Here is a 27,551-nt window from a genome sequence, read left to right as displayed (position 1 = left end):
ATATTCTATAATATTTCACTTAAAGTGAGAAAAAATACATTATTATTTATAAAGTAAAAATGATAATTTGTCATTACCATGTATTAATGTCATACTAATCACATAAAATGTCATCACCATGACACTTTAAAATTCCGAGGTCTATATTTTCGGAGATAAGTTTCACAGAAAGGGACCAAAACGTTTTTCAAAATCCTTGCATCCTAAATATTTGATTATGGGCAAACAAATACCTAAATTAAAGATTTTTCTGACTTTTACCGTGGACATGCCAATTTACACCAAATCAAATAATGACCCTACAAGTAATTGTATAAGAATGTATACATATTTGTGGAAATGTAAATACAATTTGACAATTCTCTCAGCGTGTGTCAAGAGCATAATACAATGATTGTAGATGCATTCTGCTGGAGTACTTTCATATCTAAACTTTTCAATTGACTTGCTAATTATGTACCTATGTTATCTTGACATACCCTCTATGTTTTGTGTTACGGGTCTTCGAATGCAAAATATTTGTAAATTGTAGAATTGTACATGTGACATATGTAAAATTATTGTGGTACGTATTTTTGTTTACAATTTAACAATATTGTCAAATTGTACACTTGTAAAGTTTCGTGGTATAGGCCCAAGGTCTTAAAAGACAACATTAAGGTCGCTAAGAATGTTTTTTGATTCAGTGTATACTTTTAACAGTTTTAACATACCTAGGCGCTCCAAAAGTCAAAAATATTATGTGTCCCCAATACTCTGTAAAATACCCTAAACAATATTATATATTATGTATGTTTATACCTATTTGTATTGCTGCACTTATGTTCTTATTTTCATCTTTTGCATAAGTACTGTTTACTTAATGAAAATCCTCTCCAATGCTTTCCATGACGGTTTCTTTTAGAGTACACATTGTTTCATTTAACAAGTTATTTGCTGATGATTGTTTCACTGACCTGTGAAAGCTCGAGGGTCCGACTGGAGCTGCAGAAGCTGGTGTCGCTGCCATTCTGCGCCTGCAGCGCACTTCCCTGCCCCTCGCCTGCGCCCGCGCTGCATGTGCTCATGGCATCCGCCATATTCAACTTTATATTGTCTTCTCCTCGCAGCCTCTTTCTCGACATTATACTATGAAGTACGGGAAGATGTCAATTGCCACCTGAATCGAAATTGAACATGAACTTATACATAATAGTCATGAGGAACTAACTCAATAAGGCCTAGTTTCCCCCTGGATTGGAGGGTCAACTATGCGTGAGTTATGATTGTTCATTATTATTATATTATTTATAGTACATATAGCAGTCTATGAAACTTAAATTACTATTGCAAAACTGACCCATGACACAAATAATGTGCAAATAACCACCATATAGTTTACACTGATAAATCTCGTTGACCGGAACGACTCGGTAATTTAAGTTTGCCTACGTTATCAAAGTGATTTAATTGAAAAATGTGAAAACCAGAAGGCACGAGCAACTACTGAAGTAGCTTACCGAAATAATACCAATTGAAGAATACTAAGGCTGCAGTTATATACTATAGGTACTTACGCACTTTACAGCAAAGAATTATTTCAGAAAGATATGCATTTTCTAATACGTAATGGTTCTAAATAATACTGAATTTAATTCATATCAATAAAGGAAACGAACACAACATGTATAATTACAGTAATCGTAGCAGAAACACAAGACAAGATGCTGTATTATAAAAAAAACATGAATATCATCATCAAAAATGTCACGCACCATAGTCAAAATCTTGCAGAAGTAATTTAAAACTAAAAACAATTTGAATTTTTAAGATGAGAATTATACAAAATCACAATCATAAATGTTGCAATACTTTCAATAAGGTGCGAGCCGTGCAAGTATTGAAACGTCAACCCAACGTCAACCAAATGATAAACTTCAGGCCAGTCCAGACGGGATGATCAAATCAGCCGATTACATCAGAAAAGAAATTGGCGTCAATCTCCTGTTAGCATGAATCTAGTATTAAACTGGATTGGGCATGAGTGGTGGGGAAAACTGACAGAACGGGATAATCTTATGTATATTTCAGTTGGAATAGCAGCGAAAGCGCTATTATTGTTTGTCCTTGTCACAGTCTCGCATATTTTTTATTCCCCACCGTAAATTCAGTATGGATTATGATGGGCAACAAATAAATTCGAAAAATCATAGTGTCGCATTGCGTATGTTTTGTCCCTCACGGAGGCACGCGTATACCACTTCTATAGGATGCTACCTTCTATGCCTGTTAGGCTGTCTCGCTTGCACCTGTCATTCCGTACGGATGGAAACCGAACGAAAATTCTGTATGTTTGCCCCATAGATGGTAGTATTTACGACAACCACCGCTACCGGTGCCATGATGGTTTGAACTGAGAGTTTGTGCAGGTTTGTCGTTACGTGTGTGTGCCCTATGGAACTCGGTCGTGCCTGTTGGACACACAAAACCTAGTGTGTGTGGCCAGCTCCGAGCTCGCGCGGAGAGTTCCATAGGCCTGATAATACCGAGTATTATTCTCAAATATCTACAGGCGCCTAAACGCGCAATGTGGGGTTTCCAGACCCCTATTTCACCACGGTGACAGGTGCGAAAATTGTCGACATCACTGTTACTGACGTCACAGGCCTCCATAGACTACGGTAACCGCTTACCATCGGACGGGCGGTGTGCTTGTTTGCCACCAACATATTATGTAATTAAAAAAAAAACTCCATTATATCGCCAATAATTAAGTACTTATTTTGCGAAGCTAATGGCAATTGTCACGAAATTCCGACATAGAACTCATTTCGTGTCAAGAATTACCGAAAGTTCTATTAAATCGTGTGACAATTGTCATCATCATAAACGTCGAAAGACAAATACCTGTTTTTTGCCGATATAATTAAGTTTTTTTAAATATGTACACAATGATGATGGCAAACAGGAATACGGCCCGCCCGATGGTAAGCGGTAACAGTAGCCCATGGATGCCTGCCCTTTGTCGAACTGTCGCCGTGGTGAAATAGGTACCAGATAGCATGACGTGAGATTACTCTTATTCCCCACGTGTAAACTACATGAAATGCACCGCGGTACAGTAGGTTCCCTAGAATCAATAACAAAATAAAACAAATGTAAAATGTCAATTACTTTTAATTTTAGTCAAACAAATGCGTAATAATATATGCAGGCTTACTGCTTAACCGAGACGTTTCGTGCAATAGCGACGCGGGCCGGGAAGACACTACTCAAATTTATGCACACGCATGTTACTATTATTATTCTAGATCTTTAGAATGTGAATGAAGTCTGAATCACGACTAGTCAAATAAAATAAATGACTGCTTGTTATTATTACATAGGTACTTCTCGGCCCACACATGCACATGTGGCACGTATCAGCTAACCGGCGCACCTGGAACCGGCACAGTAGAAAGCCGATAGCTAGGAGAATGTAAACTTTAAATACAATTATGTAATTGGCTAACGGATTTCTTAGATTGCTTTATGCTGAGATAATACAAAAAATTGTATTCCTTTTTAATAATAGATCTCAATAACAAAGATAGGTATCAATTATCATAGTTGCAAAAATTATCACAGCCTGTTATACTACCTAATACAAAAATATAATTTAGCGGTTGATGTACTGTTTTATTCATCAATCAATGGTATTTATCTCAGCACGAGAAGCTACCGATGTTCTACTGTACTTATTGGTTATAATAATTCTTTATAAACAAGACGTTGATGTCAAAGTTATTACACAACAAAGAGTCCATCGCCAGAAACCGCTACCTTATGGTAGCCAAATGTTTGCATATTTATGAAAATAACAGCCTTTTCTGCATCAAAAAATGTCCTTATAAAATACATTACATACGAAAAATATAAAAAGCAAGTATTTTAACAAAAGAAGTCTACGTCGAATGTATTCATCTCAGATGTGTTACGATTCTATAATAATTAATAATGGCTGCAAGTCGAAATTAAACGTTTATATAAAAGTATATCACAGTAATTTATTTGTCAGCCAATTTTTTTTTAATGTGAGATCGAAAAAAACTTGCAGGTGGTAAATAGGTATAAACGTTTGCGTTCCTATAATATTCTAGATGAGTTTTATCGTCTTTGTAGTTAACACAATTACTAACACAATATTTTCAACAGATTAACACAAGGAACATTATGATATGACATTTTTAAACGATGAAGGATAAAAGGCAGACATAAAGGCAGCGTTACAGGCTACGGAAAATGACGATAATAAGGCGGAGTGCTCTACAAAAAAGTACGAGTAGTGGGCGGTAGAGGATCGCGGTGATGAGTAATAGGCACATACCTAGACGTCTGGCACGAATAGGGGCTTTGTACATTAGTTTTCGATTTATACCTTATTGTCATTTAAAACAATGATTGTTGAAAATAATCGCGTAGCAAGATTAAGGTCCTAGGGTGATCTAAGGCTACATTATTTTTGTAAATCCACCCAGACCAGAGGGAAACTCTATCCGGCTTTGACTCAGACCAAATCCCCAAGCGGGCGCAGCCGCGGGCACAGCTAGTCTACCTTAATACGTCAAGGTACTTATGCAAGCCCATGTCCGTGCCATTACAAATCTAAGTGTCGAAACCGTGAAACGGAGAGGTACTAGGCGACGTGCGAAAGCGCAATCTGCAATGCCTCCTTGTGCTCATTGCTCAGCTGTACCAGGCACGAGTTGAACAATTCAGCATTGGTCTGCAAACAAATCATTCACAAGGTACTGAACATATATTTCAAATAAATCATTAGAAAACAAAACGGACAAGAACGAGTCGGACTCGCCCACCGAGGGCTCCGTACAAATTCTATTTTTTTTTAACAAATTTAGATCTGATATTTTTCCTTAGACTTGAAAGACGAGATTAAGTAGTTGCCAAATTTCATAGTTCTAGGTCAAAGAGACCCTACGTACATTTTGAGTCCCATGAGTGTCGAAATATACGTTTTTTGCGACATAAACGGCCGTTACGTTAACTTAGAAGTTATATTATCCTGCTAATAATAAATTATTAATTAATATATTAACCCTTAAATGCATAGTGATGCATTTATACACACAACATAAACATCAAATGTTATGCATTATTAAACAAATTCTATTTGTTCTTGTATATTATTTCAATAGTAAAACTAATAAATTTTCCGAATTATTACATAAATTTACGCAGTATTTTAATTTATAAAAGTTACATTTGTTTATAGACGAAATGTCGGAAAACTTGGAAAAACCTGGAAGTTGATGATTTTTAGTATGTGATTTTGGGCAGATTTTTCGGGGTTTGTAATTATTTTATATTTACAAATTTTATCATAGGAACATCACAAATAGTGTACCCTTTCTGTTGGCAGTTAAGATTTTTCCTATACCCCTTACTAATAGCTATATATTTCCAAAAATATGATTTAGACTATGCAACTTTTAACACTGATTTCCCAGTGAAAATCGATAATATATATATTTTTACTATTTTTCCTAGAAACGGCAAACAATTATGTGATATATATATTAATTTCGGGCAAAACGAAAAAATCATGTATTTAAGGGTTAAAAGTAGGTACTTTAAAAAAAAGAATAATATGTTTATGTTGCTGACCTGAATTTGCCTGAGTAGGGCAATCATTTGCGCATAAACGGGGTTGTCATCTGGCACGGCGTCCCGCAGGAAGGCTTCTGCCAGCAGGGCTATAACCCGCTGCGGCGCGTCGGGCGCCTCCAGCGCCGGGTGCCCGCTGGCGGCCAGCTCGCACAGCAGCGAGTACACGTGCGGCGCTTCCTCCGTGTCCTCTACCACTGGCAGCCATGTTAACCTACAATTTGTTGATTTGCTCTCTTGTTATTTAATTACACCGGTATCGTCTTGGGTCGTCCCATTCGTTTTTCGTCAAGTTCTTAAATTAGTCCTATTCTGCTTTCGTCAGCCATTCTACATTCGTCACAATCGTCGGTGGCTTTCAATGTAGAATGGGTGACGAAAGCAGAATAGGACTAATTTAAGAACTTGACGAAAAACGAATGGGACAACCAAGACGATACCTATTTTACATGCACATTTTAAGCCGTCGAACGACCACCATACAACAAATTAATGCAAAGCAATTTGACCCAATTTGATCTGTAGTAACTACTAGTAACATACGTATGATACTGAGCCGCTACGACCCAAATTGAGATACGTGTGATACTAGGGCGATCTACGGGTTAAGTTTATTGAAGGCTAAAATCGAGTGTTCTAATATTTAAATAGATATAAAGACCGTATCGTTTATTATGGGTACAACTTAGCCGTTTTTTCTGGCATTATATTTTTATTTAAAAATTACACATATAGTTTAATTAGTGCTTTAATAATAAGTAACATTTCGTCCTGGGAGATCGACGTAAAGCATATGGTTTGGACAATATTTATCTAATCCTCCCGAGTAACAACAACGATTGTGGACAAATACTACAAGAAAATTTGCGGTTTGCGAACAAGACGAGATATTACACAAAAAAATCGTACTATATAAACAGCAATTACACATGATTCGTAAAGCGAAACATCTGGGCATAGTCTAATCATTTCTTTTAGTTGGAAAAAAGTTTTGAATCTGTGCATGGTGGCCTTTTAAAGAATATGGCATGTTACTTACGACAACCCCGACTTTGGTATACAATATAACCATCATGGAGCGTTTCTATCGACCTGCTCTAGCCATGGTTCAACGCCATGAATGTCCGTTAGGCCATAGAGAAATATAGTAAGACAAGAGTGCTCACTCCATACAACTACCTACTACATACTACCTTAAAAACATAGTAATACAAAATAATACACACGTCAACAGCTAGACCAGGTTTTATCTGTATCCATAATAAACGATACGCTCCTTAATAGAAAGGTGATGCCAACTAAAAAAAAAATCCGTTTCAACTTACCAATGCCTGATAATTTCATCCCTGTTAATTTTAGAGTGATTGTATTTGATTATTTTGGTGACCGCAGATATAGCGTTTTCGGTTGCGTTAATTTTTTCAACAGAGCGGGCGTCGGGCTCGGCTACAATAGCTGCGAGTTGCGGTACTGCCCGAGCGCACGCGTCTGCGAACTGTGGGCCACCAAACTGCGCCAGCACCCCGCAACCGTACGTCGCCGCTTGCCGTACCTCCGCCTCCGCAGAGCAGAGACCATTCAGCATCGGCTCGAGGAAAATGTCTTGGTACTTCACACATGCTGGACCTGAGAAAGGGCCAATGTCAAACAAACAGAATATAGGGAATTACTCGTTAAGGGGACGGTATATGACGTTTTCGATTTAGAGCTCACTTTGTGCAATCAATTTGTTCAAGAAATGTTTAATAACTGCATTAAATTATACGTAAATTTGTTCACGAAGAAGCCGTGTACCGGCTCTTCACGGCATAATATTTTTTATTTGCTGTAATTCTCTACAAATCGACACTAAAAGTATCCAAAAATCAAAATATGGAGTTCCGTTTGAGCAACACGCATTACAGTTTTGCCTTTAACAGTAATTGAGTTGTTGTGTGATTTTGAAAGCTAGATAACTAAACTAGCAAATTATTATCTACTTATATTTTTACTCACAAATACAACACAGAAATTCAATCCCAAATGTAAACTTTCGTACAATTTCCATACATTGACGACATCACTCAAAATTCTTCTTCGAGTCAGATGGCCGCTGGCCTTGGATCGAAGCAGACGTGTACTTCGTCGTAGCTCGTTTTTGACATTATTTAGACATTTCATCATATACGCATACGAAAATGTATACCAGTAGATAAATTGTATTTCAAAAAATAGGGTAAATAAATTTATTTAAAATTTGATTTGTTGTTATTTACAGGTCGTAACGATCGAAAACAGCAGTAAACTATCCTAAAACAATACGATTACAATTGAATTTAAGTAACTTGTTCCTTCAAAACCCGCTTAAAATGAAAAAAGTTTAAAGACTCGTTTTACTGATTGGGATTGATTTTCATTATGCTGGTATTAATTTTGCGTCATTAAAAAAAAGTATATGACTTCTGTACGTCAATGACATTTGATGTCAATTGTAATCTTGTATTTACGTTAGAGAATATTATATATTCATTTAAATATTACTTACCTATTAATACGAAGCGTAATTCGTTTAATACCTGAAAGTCTTAGTGTCTACACCTACTTTGTTGCCGTTCGTTCCGTCTATATGTGTGCGATTACGTGCTGTTCTCAATAATCAAGAAACAAGCCATAATCTTCAAGAATAAAATAACAGCAAGACCAGCATTTAGTACTAACTAGTTTTTGCGGATTTGGAGACAAGAGATGAAGCTTACAGGCTAATACCGCTGCGGTCTGGTTATTGTTATGTGTATATATCGAGTATTATATAAATTTACTATAAAATAACAATGTTTTATTTCAATGACATTATGTGCGTAGGTATGTATGTTTCGATGATTATAAGAATTTTGTCCACACAATAATTGTGCAAAGCAGAGACTGCATCATGCTTTCTTTACGGTATAAGCGGTATGGTACCGTTATTATTTATCAATACCGGTTCGTTTTGAAGGTAAAACTATACCGGTTGAAATACAAAGTACGGTACCGGTATAAAATTACAGCAGGGACAACCATTTTTATAGGTGTACAGTCAGCTGCAGAGAAAAGGTACGACCAGATAGATAATTGTATGCAGGGGTGGTACCTTTTCTCTGCAGCTAGCTGTACCTAAACCATCATTGACCGAGCGTTGGCGAAGGTCTCCGTTTCAACTTGGGCAAAAATGCTTTCGTATGTCCGAATTCTTCTCCTTTGCATATCACATTTCTCAACTGATTCTCGTGAAAATTTGGTAGTCCGATATAATTATTCGGTTTCTTTTTTTTTGAACAATATAAAATAGGCAGAAATTGTCATAAAGGACTTAAGCGCCAGTAGGGTCTGTGACACTTAAGACCACTGCGATTATTAGGTACTTACTGGCCCCTATTTCACCACGACCACGGTGACAGGTGCGACAGTTGTCGACATCACTGTTGCTGACGTCACAGGCCTCCATAGGCTACGGTAACCGCTTACCATCGGACGGGCGATGTGCTTGTTTGCCACCAACATTTTAATAAATAAATAAACTCCATTATATTGCCACTAAAAAATTCTTATTTTGCGAAGCTAATGACAATTGTCACAAGAAACACGGCAACTGTATCGAAATTGCGACACAGAACTCATTTCCTGTCAAGACTTACCGAAAATTCTTTGAAAAATCTTGTGACAATTGTCACAAGATTTTTTCGCGAGAGAAATGTCTGTTTTATCCGATATAATAAAGTTTTTTTTTAATAATAGGTACAATGACGGTGGCAAACACGAATACGGCCCGCCCGATGGTAAGCGGTAACTGTATTATTAAATTGTACAACGGGACTTAATCGCGTATCTAAGTTTTAAGATTTACCTCCGACGTTTCGAGGACGGCGTTGTCCCCGTGGTCTCGGAGAAGACTGGCTTAAGTTGACATCAGCATCTTCTAACCGCGCGAGTTTTTCGAACTACCCGCACTTGGTCTTGTTTATCCGCTTGAACGTTTTGCGGTTCCGTTGTACAATTTAATAATGTGTAAAAATCGTGAAAGTTTAAATCAGTGTTAGCGGTAACTGTAGTCCATGGATGCCTATGGCGTCAATAACAGTGATGTTTTTGTCGTACCTGTCACCGTGGTGAAATAGGGGCCAGATTACGCCGCGCCGCGTGGAACGTGAGGTGCATTGGGGTAAATGCATACCATTCACTCAAGGAAAATAATCTCCCTTATAAGATCACTCGTGTGTCTGCCATTTTGTTAAAGCCAATTTTCACCGTAACTACTGGACTAGTTCAATTGAAATTTAGTACACATATGTCAAGTAAGGAAGTAGTAAGTCGGTGATCCGAAGATGAGTAACGTAAATAAATGAACTTTTAACTTTGCGGCGATTTTTGGTATCATGTGACATATCAGATATAATACATAATTATAAGTAGGTGAGCAAAAATGTACCATAACCTAACTCAGAATTGTATTACATAAATACATATACAAAAAATAGTTCAACGCCAAAAGATTAATGGAAGACCTATGTCCTATAATAGGTGAGTTGGTCTTAAACAAAAAATATGCAATAAAAATGTGTAACTGTGGAACCCATAGTGAATCCTACTCGTACATGATCGGTTTTTATATTATGTACCTATAAGATATTTTCTACTTTATACTTTATAAGTGTACCTACATAATATTTACTTATAAGCAGTTGTCACGTAAAATATTTGTAGATTTTTTTGGAAGTATGTGTCACATCATCATCATCTTCCTCGCGTTGTCCCGGCATTTTGACACGGCTCAAGGGAGCCTGGGGTCCGCTTGGCAATTAATCCCATAAATTGGCGTGGGCACTAATTTTTATGAAAGCGACTGCCATCTGACCTTCCAACCCATAGGGGGTAAACTAGGCTCTTATTGGGATTAGTCCGGTTTTTTCACGATGTTTTCCTTCACCGAAAAGCGACTGGTAAATATCAAATGATATTTCGTACATAAGTTCCGAAAAACTCATTGGTACGAGCCGGAATTGCAATTCGCACGCTCTTACCGCTAGGCCTCCAGCGATTTTTTTGAAGTATGTATAGCACAAAAAAATATTTAGAAATGTAACATTTAAGGTAGGTAATTAAAATACGGTATAAACATTATTGGAGAAGACTTGGAGGAAGTGTCATAGGGATCTACATTCGATGCGTGGAAAACAAGTTCTTTTGTCTAATTATAATCCATCGGCAATCACGCGAGCGCATAAAACGAAAATCATTTTTTTTTCACTCCCTAAAACTCCCTTAACCTAATAACAGTAAAACAAAAAATAAAATATAGAGGGTTACCAACCAGCCAAAGAATTATAAGTAGATATATGCACTTATCCCAACGCACCTCACGTTCTACTCTGCACGGGGTTCATTGCCGCTCCTACCGCCGTAAGTAACTATCAACACCTACATTATCAAGGCTACGATCGAAGATAATCGCTTCAGCACTGAAATAATACCGGTGGAATACCGGTATAATATTTTTTATTTTAATTGTATTAATTTAATAGTGAAACAAAAGGCGAATATACCACATAAAAGTAAATCGGTAAAGATATTAGGGGTACATTAGCCAACACTGTTTCCATATATTTTCAAATTTTATTTTGTCCGCCTTAATTAAATTTTGCACCCTGCCGGAACTTTATTTATTTAAATTCTCATTTAATTGATTTTGAGCCTTATGAAAAGTCGTATAGAGTAGTAAGTAAAATTTTACATCTGACTTAATGACATCTGGTTTTATTCGGTTTAACTTTAGAAAACGCGTATCTCGACAAAGCCATAATGTAGAAAATTGTCAACAACCAAATGAATTATTAGAATTTAAATACGTCACGTGTGACATGAACAGACAAGGAAAGCAAGATTAAATGTATTGTTTCTCTTTCTTCTTTCAATGGAACGCTTTTCCTAAAAGGAGGCCACTAAACTCAAAACGCTATCTTAAAAAAAACTTGATGGGTCAGTGACCTATCCCAGTAAAGTGAGGTAGTGTGCGTGAAGTGCGCTTGTGTGTGAAATGGGGTAAATTGACAGAATCTGAAAATTTACCCACCTCTACCGTCACCTTAAAGGAATTTCACATAATAGGTATGTACAGTGTGTTTGACAAGAGCGTGACCAGTGTACATTATATATTTTAAGGATGTGGCACAGAAAAAAAGTACTAGCTGAATAGAATGTTCTTTTGCCTACAATGCTTCGTAAAAAATAATAAAAATATTTTGACAGTTTCCCACCTAAACTTCAATAAAAAAAAAAGCGGCCAAGTGCGAGTCGGACTCGCCCATGAAGGGTTCCGTATTTAGGCGATTTATGACGTATTAAAAAAAAACTACTTGCTAGATCTCGTTCAAACCAATTTTCGGTAGAAGTTTACATGGTAATGTACATCATATATTTTTTTTAGTTTTATCATTCTCTTATTTTAGAAGTTAGGGGGGGGGGGGGACCACACATTTTACCACTTTGGAAGTGTCTCTCGCGCAAACTATTCAGTTTAGAAAAAAATGATATTAGGAACCTCAATATCATTTTTGAAGACCTATCCATAGATACCCCACACGTATGGGTTTGATGAAAAAAAAAATTTGAGTTTCAGTTCGAAGTATGGGGAACCCCAAAAATTAATTTTTTTTTTCTATTTTTGTGTGAAAATCTTAATGCGGTTCACAGAATACATCTACTTACCAAGTTTCAACAGTATAGTTCTTATAGTTTCGGAGAAAAGTGGCTGTGACATACGGACGGACAGACAAGACGGACAGACAGACGGACGGACAGACAGACAGACAGACAGACATGACGAATCTATAAGGGTTCCGTTTTTTGCCATTTGGCTACGGAACCCTAAAAATGTCGCTTACGATTCACGTTATTATGAGGCAGTGTTCTTCTGTACGTACCCGAAAGGGCCCAAAATGTTACGAAACCAAGCTGATTGCATATAAATAAATCGAAGGCGTTTGTAATTAAGTGGGTGAAGCATTATATGGAGTATAAAAATGTTAACGATTTACCATAACACGGGAAAAAATAAAAAAGACCTCCTCCACATAGAATTTAAAATGGGTCTTGCAGATGTTTTCAAAAAAATCACTTGTATCATTGCGTTCTGGGCCTTCTGGGCAAGAAAACTAAAGAAAAAGGTGTGTAGATTCTCTAGACACAATCAGAAGGAGTTTGAATGAAAATAGTTTAAAATATCGCAATACAAGTTTTACCGATCACGCTCTTATCGTACATAGTGTATATGTAACGAATGACATGTTGAAGAAAGCATACCTCCGAACTCGATGACGTCATCGAATATACAAATAGCCCATTGGCGGTCGGAGTAGGGGCGGCCGGGCGCCATGAGCCCCACCAGGTGCGGCAGGAGCGCGTCCAGGTGCGGGAAGAAGCGCTCGCGGTACGCGGCGAGCAGCGCGTGCAGCACGTCGGCCACGCGGGACAGCCCGTACACATCCTCGTTGTCCTCGTCGGCCAGTTGCTCTTCTACCACCTGCCACGTTGTTTATCATGTTATTGCTGTACCCAACACCGTACCCAACATATGTCAAAAATACTATAATAGTTGAACTATCGTGTTCAAATAATATATTTTCAATCAACAAATTTTTATAGGACAATCTTACACAAACCAACCAGTCCCACGGTAAACTCAATAGGGCTTTGTGTTGTGGGCACTAGACGATATATATATATGATTTTAGGGAATTAGTTGTTTAGAAATGTACGTAAATTGTGTCTCGAGTTCTCGACTAATCAAACACGCTTGACGGCACATTTCTAATAGGTTTTCCTGTCATCTATAGGGTAAAGAACTAATTTGTGTATTTTTCTCAAAATTTGGGGGGAATGGTCGGACAGACAGACAGACACACGAGTGATCCTATCAGGGTTCCGTTTTTTCCTTTTGAGGTACGGAACCCCAAACAAAGTACTCATTTGTACCGAAAACAAAGTTTGAACTTAAACTTTTGACTGGGACTATACATATAAATATTTATATACCATGGAAAACATCCATAGCTCAGAAACAAAAAATGTGTCGAATACCTCGTCATAATCTTCGTCCGCGCGCTTTTGTCTACGTTCTGTGGCGCGCTCAAAATGTTCGGTTAGCAGTTTATTGAGGATGCGAAGCACTTCTGCCATTGTGTCTTCACCAAGACAACCAGTGCCCAAAAGTTCTATGCACTGTAACAAATATGCAATGATTTAACATTCTCTTTTCTCATCTGCAAGTTATTATTTAACAAAGTATTGTGATAAACCAACCTTGCCCAAGCTGTTAAGAAGTTCGACTTGTACTTCTTGCTCTGGTTCAGAGTCAATAGCCTTGAGCAGTTCTGGCAGAATGTAAGCCCACATGCCCTCTATATACTGATGTCCCCTGATGCGCGCGCACTTCAGCAAGTAGGGCAAGGACTCGGCGGCGGCCGTGCGCACTCCGTCGTGGAAGTAGAACTTCAACATCGGCACCATTAGTTTGACCACGTCCTCGGCGTACTCGGCGAACGCCTCCTTCAGCTCGCGAGCGTAACACACGAGCATGTCGCACGCGGACGCTTTATCTTCAAGCCCTGGGACCATTTCATAACTAATTATGCATATATCTAATTCAGAAAAAGCAAAGCAATACAAGGTAACGTAATAAAATTTAATTAATATATGATTTAATTAGTGTTAAAATGTATAGAGGGCTACTATCTGACTTCCATCCTATGAAGGTTGGTGTTAGCGAAATCCTCTAATTGATATTGCATATCTTGGCAGTGACACACCTGGAAACTAAAGTGTGCACGTAACAATATGCCCGCCTGAATGCGCACGGAACGCGGGCGTTGAGTACCTGCAGTTTTGATGCCAAAGTTCTGCTGCTCCCCTAGGGAGATGAAGTGCCAGTCCAGGTTGCCCCCGATGGTCTCGAGGTCGTCGTTGTCGAGCAGCGCCACCTCCGGCTTCATGGCCGCCGTGCGCATCACTGGTTCCATTACCATGGGCAGGTACTGGGCGAAGTTCTTGCCTAAAATTAACAGCATTATTGTTTAGCTCAGTATTTTTATTAAAAACATAAAGAATAAAGTGAAAAGTTTTAATATACCCATAATCCTGCAAATACGTGACCAAGCTGATATAAGGTATGAGGTCTGCGGGTCATCAGCAGGCAGCTGCTCGCCTTCAGTGTGGGTCTTCAGAAGGAGATCCATTACATCAGAAGCATCCGCTAAGAATTTTTCTTCACCTACAGCCAAACCTGCGATGCAAGAATGTTTTTAAGTTAAATTATATTATATTTATAAGTACATCTAGATTTCAAAATGCGCATGGGGGATGCGATGTCAGCGATGCCTACTCAAGTGGCAACCAAAACTCAATAAAACTGTTTTTGCTACCAGTAAGGTTCACAATGGCTCTAATGGTAATGATAATGTGTGGTAACGAGTGTGAGAGACCTGACATATACATTAACATGAGGGCCACTGGCACACTGACATCGCACAGATTAACAAAATTTACATAGGTAAAACAATGAATACCATTGACGTCTTACCAATAAGACTAACACATTCAATGGTTTTTCCTCGAAGCATCTTCAGCTCTGCAGTGGTCGCATTAGCGATAATATATTTAAGGCACGGCATGAAACGGTCGTAATACGGCACGAAATCTTTCTCCACTGTATCAGCAATAGAAGCAATTGTAGTCACAATTTGTTCAAGCACGAGTTTTCTGCCGTGTTCAATCAACTGAAACAGAATTCCTAGCTATTCATATGCACATCTAATTATTTCACTAATGATATATTAGTAATATTTCACTAATATTACATGCTGTTTATACGACAACGGTTTCACTCACTTGAATTTTTAGTCGCTATTGGCGGCATGTTGGCAGTTTAAAATATGTCTCACGAAAGTTTAATATCGATGAATATTACATGCATAACATAATAGTGTTTTTTTTTCTTCAAATAAATGCATGGAGATTCAGACTTAAAACCGATAGGCAGCCAAAAGTTTAATGAACGTCGCGGCACGGCACGTGACGCGCTGCTCCAGCTCATTTGTCGATTATATGTTTCGTAACTTTCGTAGCCTAATATTATGAACGCATGTTTGAGTAAGTATGACCGTGTAAAAAGATTGATAAAAAGTGACTTAGGTTGTACCATATGCATGTAGTAAAATTATTTATATGTATTAGCAATTAATGTTTGCACTTGGGTCTGTTCAACCAAGTTGCATACAGAATTAAATGTTTGTAAACAGATATAGCAAGTTCTCTAAAGAGAAAACTCAGGATTTCTGTTACACTTAATCTACCAATGCTATGGAAGTGATGCACCTAAGAATATTAGTGTATCACTAACGAACACTGGGACAGGGATAGCTACAAAATGAGAATATTTACCTCTTTAAACTTAGCAGTTAAAATTGCCTCCAACTTGTTCATCAATGGATCCAAATACAGAGTTAAAATAGATTTTGGGCAATCTTCACTGAAGTTAACCAAAGCAGCGGCAGCATGAGCCTGTTTGAGAGGAAATAAGTCGTTATTTTAAACACTTGTATTGTTAGCACATTATAGACTTGAAGTGATTTATTAACAGTACCTGTACACGCGGGTTAGCATTGTCGTCAAGCACTGGGAATAGTCCAGGAACCACTTTGTCGTGGAATTTCTTCTCAAATACTGGCGCAAAATCCGTTGACATCTGCCCCACAGCATTACAAGCAGCGTAACGCACGCGGGGATGCTGCAAACAAAAACCTAGTCATTTCACAAGCAGCATAGTTACTAGTAGTTCGCCCCGAACTGAGAACTCGCGGTTCGTCAAAATATTAGATCATTATTTTAAAATTGTAAATTTAAAAACTATATTATAAATGTATAAGCCGAGCACTTTAATTTGATACCAAACTCGACCATACTTTCTTGCAAAAAAGATGACCAGAATAGCAAGACCCCTCACAAATAGCGTTTTAGCCTTCTAAACTCTTCTAGCTCAATAACCCCTTGATCGAGCATGCTCATAATTTAATGACTAAAATATAATGCCCTCAACTACACGTTTACCCAATTTCATTTAAATTAGAACAAATTTACTTAAGTTATTGTGTATCAAACTTTCCTCTGATAGTTCAGCTTAAAAACATCGAAATGCCGGGACGTGCCCCTAGGGCTAGCCAGCCGTGTGCTCCAAGTTGAATGTAAGAACTTCGCTTCGCTTCGCTCGCTCGTTCGATTATGTCATAAAATGACAGAATGAACGCAAAAAGCTTACAGAATCGGCCAGGTAGTTAAGTACTGCAGATACAACTTGGTCCAGCATCTGTTCCATTTGCTTGTGACAACCTTCCCCGGCTGAGGAGACCGCCATGAGCGCCGCGTGGCGCCGTCTCCAGTCCTCCGACTGCAGCATCACGGGCACCGCGCTCACTATTAGCCCGAGCATTATCTTTCCGCCGAGACCGCAACACATGCGATCCAGTGCCGACTCGGCTACTACGTTGTTGCTGGAATATCAAGAGCTATGTTAACATATCAATATTTTACAAGATTTGTGGATACAAATATGCCGTATAAACAGTGATCGGGGTACGTTTGCCACTCGGGGAAAATGACCTAAATTTTATTTTATTTATTGTTGTAATAACAGCATTCTTTTCTAGCAGTTTCAAAGGCATCCAAAACCCCGATCACTGTGTATAAATGTTAGCAAGGGACTGACATCCAAATGAAAATGAATCATAAGAATGCTAATTATCTTGTTATTTTAGTATTTGTAAGATTGTAAAGACTGCACTATGTAATGCAGTCTATAAAGAAATCTTACACTTGAAGTTTTCACAAAGCTAAAGAAGATGATTACTTCTCATTGTCGTCATCGGCGACTTCATCCTCCGTGGCCCACTCGGGCTCGTCCTCGATCTCGCACATCATCTCCAGCACGAGCGGCGTGAGCATGCGCACCGCCATGGGCACCTGCTTGCGCACCATCGCCGGCGCCGTCTCGCACAGCGTTACCATCACTTCGAGGGCAAGCTGCCTCCATGTATCTTCTTGATCTTTGTCTCCAACCATCTATCAAGGGGAAATATGTTGTCAATCGTGATACAAACAACTACCTACGTACTGCCATGCTTTTAGTTTAAATAGTATCTTTGAACTCTCACTTTTCTGTTTACACATGTGGGATGAGAGGTAAGATTTACTAGCGTACACAAACACTTACTCGTATTTTTGCTGTTTCTATTCGAAAATTAACAGTATGAAATGCATCAGTCCATATGAATATTATAAGTATTGCAATGCACAACTTGATTAAAACACGCAATTCATGAAGTTCTAGATTACAACACAAACCTTTATGGCCACTTGAGAAATGATTTCGAGTTGTGGTCGTAGAAACTTCGGCGCAGACTCTGCCAGTTCAATCAAAACTTTCAATGCTGAATCATCTTCAGCTTTCTCCATTGATTGGACGACAACCTGTAATATATAAACAAACAAACAATTTATTTATAAAACACGTATTTCATGGTTACATTCATAGAATAGTTAAAGTAAAAGGCAGGTGAGACATACCAGCTTAAAATATATATTGAAAGGCAATTCATTCATAGCAATTTCATACCTGCATCATTGGATCGAGTAAATCACTTAAATGTTTTTGAATTGCAGGTTCCTTGTCATGCAACAAGATAAAGGCACCAACAGCTTTCACAGCCTGCACCCTGAGAGCCGCTGTCTCAGTTGGCTGCAATGCTGTGAATAGCATCCTCTTGATGGCATCCAAATTTTGGTTTTGTAGATTTCCAAATACTCCAGGCACTGAACTGTTATGATAATATTGTTAATAAAATAAAAACGCACTTATATTTCTCTAACATAGTAAGCATGTGTTTGGCAAAGTATTTAAGTACCAGTACCAACTAAGATCAGAGGCACTGACAAAGACTACTTGGCACTTTCGAAGATGCCCCCTATAGACATTAAAAAATGTTCTTTGTAAGCCAGTTTTTGTTATTATTTGGTTTTACTGATGTTTCACGGCTTCCTGAACCCCGTATGGAGGCTTCCAGACCTCCAAGGGAATGCACCTATAAACAATTGATATATGGAATACAAAATGAATACATATTTGGTTGAGAAACTTACGTGAACATTCTAATGCCCGCCTCTTTCATGTTAGAGTCTTGTGCATTAGCACATGTGAACATAAACTGTAGGAATTCAGGCCATTGGTTTGCCCCATCATCATCAAGATGGCTTCTGGCCAATTCAGACACTACATCACATATCTGGAAAAATAATCTTTATAGGGTTCTGTTCCTAAAATTTGTCCAATACTCTTGTACAGTATTAGACTAGTGTGAGTCATACATAGTCAAAGTATGAGTCAGCAACACTTATAAACAATTATTAACTTGATCAATATAGAATCTTAATTGAATGGTCAATCAAATCGTAATTAATAGAATAATAAGTAGGAACATAAAAACTACACATATACATGTAGCAGATTAAATTAGGTGTAGTGTAACTCACTTTTCGGCGTAACTGTTGGCTGAGATCCATTTGTATAGTGAGAAGGAGTTGTTCTCTGAGCAATTTTTGCTGTTCAAACGGCAACTTGGGGAAGAAGTCGAAGAAGTCTGCGCTGAAGAGCCGCCGCAGCAACACGGCTGCCGTTTGACGGCCATCTTCACTGACATCCGCCGCATTTTGTATAGCGCCCACCAAATACACTACTTTTGTCTCGGTTGCGATATTGTTGTATGCTTCCTAGAGCACAAATAGATTCTGTATTTTCAGTGGGTAAAAATTTAATATACATTTTAGATTGCTCTTTAAGAATAATTATCAGCACATTACTACTTAATTAGCAAATACCATACACATGAATTTCATTGCTTTTAACCACACATATCCATTACCATAATTTAAATTTCTTTTCTCGAACATGCAATGAAATATTGATAATTTGTTCCTTAAATAGGTTGCGAAGTCGGGTTATTCCCATTAGTTACCACCAAGTTGTTATCAGTGGTAACTACTGGGATTTTTTTCCCACCTTTTACCACTGGTAACTACTGGGAAAAAATATTCCCAGTAGTTACCACTAACTCAGTTTAGTGGTAACTACTGGGAATTTTTATTCCCAGTAGTTACCACCAAAATTTTGTTAGAGTTAAATACTAATGAAAAAAGGGTATAAATAGTATAGTATAAATATAGAGTGATTTAATAAATGATTATAAGTCGATTAGTGTTTTAGTAAACTGCCTTAAAAGTGACCAAAAATATTGAAACAGTTTAACCGGTACTAGTACAAAAACTTGAATATATGTAAGGATAAATGTAAAAATCCATTTAGATTATTTTTTAAGTGATTTTATTAGATAATACTATTTATACTGTTTTTATTAGAATTTAACTCAAACAAAATTTTGGTGGTAACTACTGGGAATAAAAATTCCCAGTAGTTACCACCAAACCGAGTTGGTGGTAACTACTGGGAATTATTTTTCCCATTAGTTACCAGTGGTAAAAGGTGGGAAAAAAATTCCCAGTAGTTACCACTGGTAACAACTTGGTGGTAACTAGTGGGAATAACCCGCGAAGTCTCACGTTTCAGGCGCAGCAAGACTAGCGGTCTTTAATGAATTTTCATACAAAATTGCAGGCCTTAAAATATTTCATCTGTTAGCGGTAAAAGTTACTACTCGTGTAGGTATTTTTTTATGGGAGCAAGGTTGACATTTTTTCATTTTGTATATCGATTTTATTGTGCGTTGTTGATGAAAAAATTAAATGAATATGAATTGTAGTCGTAGGAGTTGGAATTGAGAGAGGAAGCAGAATTTACTTTAAATAACTTGCTGCATGCCGCCAAGTCAAAGGCGAAGTGTGGTTGCTTAAGGCAATTATATTATTTGAAAAATGAATATAAATGTCCCCAGTTTATCAGAAACAGTTTTTGTGGCATATTTTAAAGAACTGAAAGTACCTAACTACAAAATCGCCAACACTGTGGGAATTATACTCCATGCTTAAGGCAACGATGTAGGTATTTGAAGCATAACATGAAACCACCTATGTAAACTTAGAGTTAGACCAAGAAAAGTCTGCAACGATTTCGATAGCACCCGTAGTGCAAGTGTTATTTTAAACGTCAAACTACTATGGAATTATGATGTATAAATAACATTTGCACTGCGTGTGCTATCCAATTAGTTGCAGACTTTACTTGGTCTAACTCAATGTGGCGAAAGCGACAGTCAAGACGGATGCAAGGCGAAAAAATCTAAGATACATAAAAAAACGTGTACGCGCGAGTAATAAAAATAAACGTGTGATATATAATACGGGTAATAAAAATATACGTGTTAGATATATTTTCACTTTTCAGTGTTTACTTTTAGTTTTGGTATAAATAAAACTGTGATTTCGTGGAGTTTATGATTTTAATTTATTTCATTGCATGTTTGAAAATAGCACTATACATACCTCGGCGTGAAAAGGGGCAACCCCTTGACAGCCTCTATAGAAATGTACTGATGTTTGTAATGAATGCAATGCATCACAAGTATTATATGAATGTAATGTGTATACAATATGTATACAATGGTATACATAGGTATAAATGTTAGCAAGGGACTGACATCCAAATGAATATGAATCATATGGAAGCTAATTACCTTGTTAGTTACTTTTTGTAAGTTTTCAAGACTACACTGCGATAGCTTAGTGCAGCCTACAAAGAAAACTTACATGTTTTACGGAGCTACAACAAATAGAGGACAACCACCTATACTGGCAACTATGTACTCACTGCCATTAGTAACATCCCCTTTCTAATGGCAGTAAAAACACAGTCTATAAAACAATACAGTCATTCGACGAAACCGTCTAGACAGGGCAATCTTGCGGTGCGAGGGGTGGTCGCGAGCACCCGAGCTGCCATTGTAGTAGCTCGGTACTACTTACAGGGCTAGCATGTCTTCTTTGTCACATATTATTTTGGGCAGTTGTGCAATAGTAAGTACATCACTAGTATTACTACAGAGGCCGGGAAGTAATGTCAGGATCGCACGTACCGAGTAGAGTAGCGAGACAGTAAAACGAAGTATGAAATTGTTACTCGGCCGAGTAAAAATTCCATACTTCGTTTTACTGTCTCGCCACTCTACTCGGTACGTGCGATCCTGGCATAAGGGGTTACCGGCCGAATACAGTGAAAGCATATAACTGGAAACCGCCTTTGGGAACATTACCGTTCAAATTCTCGGGCCAAATTAGCACACATACACAATTACGCCTACATTTAAAAAGACGATACGTTTACAAAGCCTGTCTCTATTACACTAACGTACACAGCTAAGTGTAGATGAAATGCATATAATGTCAATAACTACCAATCAGCGACATTAATCCGCTAATAACCTTCTTGCTGTACGTACTGGCCGCTGAGAGTTCGCGGTTCATATTTGATTAGAATATGACTTGGACAGGGATAGGTTTATGCCATACATTGAAGAACCAGTCAAATAATTCACGTATAATAATTTAATGCAGATTAAAAGATAACTAGTTAAAATGTTGTTATGAAATTAAATGACAGACTAACTCAACATAATTAAATATTCATTGTTGTATTAAATGTATTCCGCTATAATAAGTATTTTGTATATTTTATGATCAATCTGTATGGCAGTGCGAAGTCACGTTCAGAGCCCGTACCATGAGTCACTGACAGTGTCAAAACTGACATTTACGCTATCGAGTACGTAATTTACTTTCTATACATCTCGTTTGCACTAATATGCGAGTACGAGCGAGATGTATAGAAAGTAAATTACGTTCTCGACGGCGTTTATGTCAGTGCCAAACTGATGGTAGCCGTACTGGTATAGTCTGTCCGTTTTTTCTAAGATCAAGTACGCCATAGTAAATGTATGGTGAACTTGATCTTAAAAATCGGACAGGCTATACAGCCTGCAAAATTTACATGGGTAGGTACATGAATCGGGTCAAAAACATTTGAACAGGCGGAGTCACAATAAATCCCCACTTTCAGTTCCAATGGAAATATTTTATATGTATATAGCCGGTCAAGCAAGTTTATCAGTAGAAAAAGGCGTATAATTACAATTTTGTATGGGACCATAACCGTTCGTGCGCTTACATTTTCTAAATTCGCCGCTCTTTTCTACTGACGGAAATGGCTTGAGAGAGAACCTACATATATGCAGGGTTGGGCAGTATTTCAATTACATGTATTTGAAATACGTATTTGAAATACAAATTAGTATTTTGTATTTGTATTTCAAATACTACCTCAAAAGTATTTTGTATTTGGTATTTCAAATACTGCACTCACATGTATTTAGTATTTTGTATTTCAAATACTTCAAGCTTCAAAATACATTTCTATAAATACATTTTATTAAATTCTATAATCCTAAAATGTCTAATCTCTCGCACAAGCTGTGAGCCGACCGCGAACCTCCGATCCAGCCGAGATACAATTTTCATTGGCTGGATACTGGATCTATATTAGGTCAACTTCTGCGTGGAACTTTTCGTTTAAATCTAGGGGGTCATTGCAGTAGTTTCCGTCCATGCACTAGTTTTCGACGACTTGACGGATTATCAAATATATATTTCATTTTTAATTTACTACTTTTTGCGAAATCTTCATCTTCCTCGCGTTGTCCCGGCATTTTGCCACGGCTCATGGGAGGGGGGGGATGGGGGTCCGCTTGGAAACTAATCCCAGTAATTGGCGTTGGCACTAGTTTTTACGATAGCGACTGCCATTTGACCTTCCAACCCAGAGGGTAAACTAGGGCCGTAATTGGAATTAGTCCGGTTTCCTCACGATGTTTTCCTTCACCGAAAAGCGACTGGTAAATATCAAATGATATTTCGTACATAGTTCCGAAAAACTCACTGGTTCGAGCCGGGGTTCGTACTCGCGACCTCCGGATTGCAAGTCGCACGCTCTTACCGCTAGGCCACCAGCGCTTCCTTTTTGCGAAATATCATTGTTATATGTAGACAGATATATTGCTTAGACGCCTTAGACATAAGGATTGAAATCAGTCCAAATTTGTGCAGGAATGTAGGTATATATTCAAATTTCATCAAGTGGACGTAAACTAGAGCTGGACGAAAACTAGCGCAATGACCCTATAAGTTTGTATGAAAGGATATTCGTTAACGTTAAAACTAAATGCTAAACAAAAAAATAAATAAAGGTATATTTTGTAATTGAAATACATTATTTTAAACACTGTAATTTGTATTTTGTATTTCAAATACCCGTCACCAAAGTAGTTTGTATTTTGTATTTCAAATACTTTTAAAAATGTATTTTGTAATTTGTATTTCAAATACGTGGAAGCCAGTATTTTGCCCAACCCTGCATATATGTGACAGTAGAGGGTGGATTCAAATGATCAACATTGAGATAATGTGTGTATTTGTTAAATTAATTCAGTGAAAGCGTGATAGAAAAAAATGTATCTACATATAGGAGACCGGGTATGATTATCTCACGGGTTATCTCATGAATTGTCTGTGGCGTTTAAATTGTTTTAGTTTTTACTCTCGGTGAAAGTTGATAATTGGTATAAGGTTAATAAAACTCATCACTCACAAAATAGTTTGAGATTAATTTGGAAAAAATAAAATAAAAAGTTTATTAACTATGCTTTATATGACATCCGCTTAGTATGACATGTTTGTTACTTCCCTTCAATGTCATTATAAGCGGATTCTGCTGTATATAGAAAATACCTAAACCAAACATAAGTTAATAAAATAGTCTACTTCATTTGGCATAAAACCATCCCTATTATCCTCGCAATTTAAAAAGTCGTATGTTGTTATGAAAGTCGTATGCAGTTGTTACGTTTTAGCTTAGCACGGTAGTATTGAAAAAATGTCGTCATGTTTATTCCAAATTTTACTGAAGTTATCTGTTTACTACAAGTGAAAAGTGATTCCACTGTCCTTGATATGAACTAAAACAACTTCTGCACCACTTCACGACACATGAAGACATTTTTAATTACAAAAAAACGTAGTTTTTATAAACCAATTTAGCCGTCCGTCACTGACTGTCATCTCGGCCGCACTGAAGTTGCCAATCGAACAGTCTGTAAGCACCGCCTACAATCGAATACTTTACGTTGGGTCATAATTGAGCGGACAGAATACTTCCATGGTTTATATGCGTTCACTGGCCGAATACACATAGACGGACGGGGCCGACAACCCCTTTTCACGCTGAGGAATGTACAGTGTTTTTCTCAAACATGAAACATGCAATGAAAGAATAATAAAATAATGATGATGGTGATGATTATTTCATGTCCTAATGTGATTATTCAGTGAGTGGGGAATTAAAGGGGAACAAATATTCGATTATTATTGCGCTAACGATACACGGTTTAGGAGATACATATTACCTATAGCCCTATAAAGATTTTATTTTTCAAAGTTATTTAATCATGCAGAAATCTTTATAGGGCTGAATAACCACGCACTGAATAACCTATTCAATAATAATAAAAAAAAAACACAAAAAGAAAAAAAGCGTAATGGCCGAACAAACCAAAAATATTGCTTATACCTAGTTATTTTTTAATCACAGTCTTTACAGGTAACCCAAATACAACAGTCTTATATTAAAAAACCAAGCCAAGTGCGACTCGGACTCACGTTCCAAGGGTTCCATACATTAAACAATTTTGAACAATATCAAAAACTAACTTACATATGTGTACTAAATTTCATCTTAATTGGTTCAGTAGTTTCTGAGAAAATAGGCTGTGACAGAAACAGACAGAGTACAGAAAGACACACGAGTGATCCTATAAGGGTTCCGTTTTTACAAGCTTTTATTTAACTTGCAATATACCCCTGTCAGTATGTATGTAGTTAACTATGTTTGTACGGGTCAAAACTTGCAAGTTAAACTTGACCCACTTCCCGACTTCCAATGAAGCTGAATATTTGCATACATATGTAAGTCGGGTGACAATGCAATATTATGGTACCATCAAGCTGATCTGATGATGGATACAGGAGGTGGCCATAGGAACTCTGTAAGAAAACAACGCAACCTAATTGTGTTTGAGGTTTTTAGAATTGTTTCAATCAGTATTAGTTGTCTATGGAAAGATAAGTACAGACAGTGATAAAAGCTTGTACCAAAAATGAAATTTTTGCCAAAAACTTTATTTCCTTTTGAGGTATGGGGAACCCTAAAAATATACAAAATATTCACTGGAACTGGGACATGTTAAAGGCAATAAGGGGACTGAATGCTTTACCACTAACCCCAACTTGATGAAAAATGTAATTTAATAATAATAGTAACAGTTTTGAATGATTCATGGTTATAGTTTCACTAGACTTATATTGACCGGAATTTTAACCCCCGTATCCCAGTTAATATAAATTTAATATGTAATAATATTATAACTAAGAGCAGCTGTAAAAAAAGTAATGAAATAAATGTATTTGTATTATATTGTTACTTGTACATTTGTTGCAAGTACAAGTTAGCAAAGCTCTTTACAGAGGCCTCGGGTGGCATAGGGCTGGCTTGTACTTCACCGAGCAGATAAGCATTGGTATCCAGAGGAGGGTAATGCGGCCAGCCTACTGGGCACCCTACCAAGAGATCAGGACTCGGGACAATTTAAAAAAAAAATCATTGAAGTGTTTTCTCATGTATTTACCCATTTGTGTTTCATGAATAAAATAAATTTATTGTCTAGTAACCACAACGCAAGTTTTTTTAAATTTTACAGTGGGATTACATTTTTTTTTAAACAGGACCTAGTCATTAGGAATACTTAACACTGTAGTATAAACAATATTGAATATGCATTTGATATTTTTCTAATATTGACCCAAAATATGTCAATAAAATCAAGGGTTTATTTACATAAGCATTAAAATAATGCTTAAAATGGGGTGAAAGACGTGCAGCTCAGGCATATAAAACAATTTACAAGGGTTAATGTGTAAGAAGATAACTTTAAAATATTTATAGGTACAATTAATTCAATATTTCTAGTGGGCAAACGCTTACAGAAGTTTTAAAAACACCAGCTCTCAGGGCCGATACAAACGGACTGCAATTTGTATGGGAACTGCACGCCAACTGCAACGTCGGCGTGTAGGTCCCATACAAGTTGCAGTCCGTCTGTTCCGGCACTAAACTGGCTTTTGTGTGGAAGTTGACGCCACGCGTTAATAAGTACTGTTGGAACGATAAAACAGCTTATCGGGTACAAAGCAAGTGCAAAAAGGTATTTTTCATCATGAACACAAAGTGCTACACTATTTAATTCTACCAAGCAATAATAATAAGACAAAGTTTGGTTAGACTACGAGAACGTGCAAAGATCCTCCATGACCACGTTTTGACACGAGGCTGTGACTGCCAGTAGAGTTAACTAACAAATATATTAATATATAAGTAGTGTTAAGTGAGATAATGCATTTATCTCCATAAATTTAAGTAGAAACATACCTCTGCTTGGGATCGAATGTCATTATCTGTAGATAGTAATGTATTTAATAACTGGTAAAATTGCGCTTGATCTCCAGCCATGTTGCGCCTCAAAAGAAAAGGCCCGTTCTTTTTTCTTTAAAAAATATGTGGCTAATAAATAGAACGTGTTGCCAGTGCTTTAAAAAAAAAACACCTATAATGGATTGTCTATGGTAGAATGAAAGTCATAACACACTACCGCACCAAGGTCACGATGCAGTGCGGAAGTTTGTTATGGCTATTACCTTGTTATTAAGCCCCTTCCAGACTGTGCGTGAATCGCGGGCGA

General features: G+C 37.4%; 3 protein-coding genes across 5 annotated transcripts in view; all 3 read right to left on the bottom strand.

Moving 5' to 3' along the window:
• LOC134661290 (choline-phosphate cytidylyltransferase B-like) overlaps nucleotides 1-1,849 on the bottom strand; it is a 31,362-nt gene extending 29,513 nt beyond the window's left edge. Inside the window, exons 1-2 of one of the 2 annotated variants that reach the window (XM_063517285.1) lie at nucleotides 1,755-1,849; nucleotides 957-1,159 (exon numbers count right to left, since the gene is read on the bottom strand). In XM_063517285.1, coding sequence (XP_063373355.1) covers nucleotides 957-1,124 — 168 coding nt within the window. In that variant the 5' untranslated portion in view covers nucleotides 1,125-1,159; nucleotides 1,755-1,849. The remainder of the gene's footprint in view (nucleotides 1-956; nucleotides 1,160-1,754) is intronic. The other variant, XM_063517284.1, reaches the window with a different exon arrangement.
• LOC134661292 (choline-phosphate cytidylyltransferase B-like) overlaps nucleotides 1-1,859 on the bottom strand; it is a 64,635-nt gene extending 62,776 nt beyond the window's left edge. The window contains exon 1 of one of the 2 annotated variants that reach the window (XM_063517290.1): nucleotides 1,755-1,859. The gene's annotated coding sequence lies outside the window, so the exon portion shown is untranslated. Of the gene's footprint in view, nucleotides 1-1,499; nucleotides 1,623-1,754 lie in introns of those variants that run through there. The other variant, XM_063517287.1, reaches the window with a different exon arrangement.
• A 2,406-nt stretch (nucleotides 1,860-4,265) lies between these two features.
• Nucleotides 4,266-27,398, bottom strand: LOC134660724 (importin-5). Its single transcript, XM_063516508.1, has 18 exons — nucleotides 27,242-27,398; nucleotides 19,234-19,470; nucleotides 18,844-18,986; nucleotides 18,320-18,521; nucleotides 18,049-18,174; nucleotides 17,555-17,766; nucleotides 16,967-17,198; nucleotides 16,295-16,438; nucleotides 16,093-16,212; nucleotides 15,233-15,428; nucleotides 14,783-14,935; nucleotides 14,531-14,704; nucleotides 13,957-14,261; nucleotides 13,735-13,875; nucleotides 12,958-13,177; nucleotides 6,969-7,269; nucleotides 5,644-5,857; nucleotides 4,266-4,744 (listed from the first exon to the last, which is right to left on the bottom strand). The coding sequence occupies exons 1-18, from the start codon at nucleotides 27,320-27,322 to the stop codon at nucleotides 4,655-4,657; spliced, it is 3,291 nt and encodes a 1,096-aa protein (XP_063372578.1). The 5' UTR covers nucleotides 27,323-27,398; the 3' UTR covers nucleotides 4,266-4,654.
• Between the last annotated feature and the right edge of the window lie 153 nt (nucleotides 27,399-27,551).

Source organism: Cydia amplana, chromosome Z (genome assembly GCF_948474715.1).
Source record: "Cydia amplana chromosome Z, ilCydAmpl1.1, whole genome shotgun sequence".
Taxonomy (NCBI): Eukaryota; Metazoa; Arthropoda; class Insecta; order Lepidoptera; family Tortricidae; genus Cydia; species Cydia amplana.
This window is presented reverse-complemented; position numbering and strand designations above follow the sequence as displayed.

Bases quoted from the DNA above. Each gene is read 5' to 3' on its own strand.
- LOC134660724 (XM_063516508.1), bottom strand. From the start codon at position 27,322: ATGGCTGGAGATCAAGCGCAATTTTACCAGTTATTAAATACATTACTA. The intron at 16,213-16,294 runs GTACTGTTAATA...CCTCTCAAACAG, and splicing joins ATGCTAACCCGCGTGTACAG to GCTCATGCTGCCGCTGCTTT. The intron at 14,936-15,232 runs GTAAGACGTCAA...CTTGCATCGCAG, and splicing joins TGAATGTGTTAGTCTTATTG to GTTTGGCTGTAGGTGAAGAA.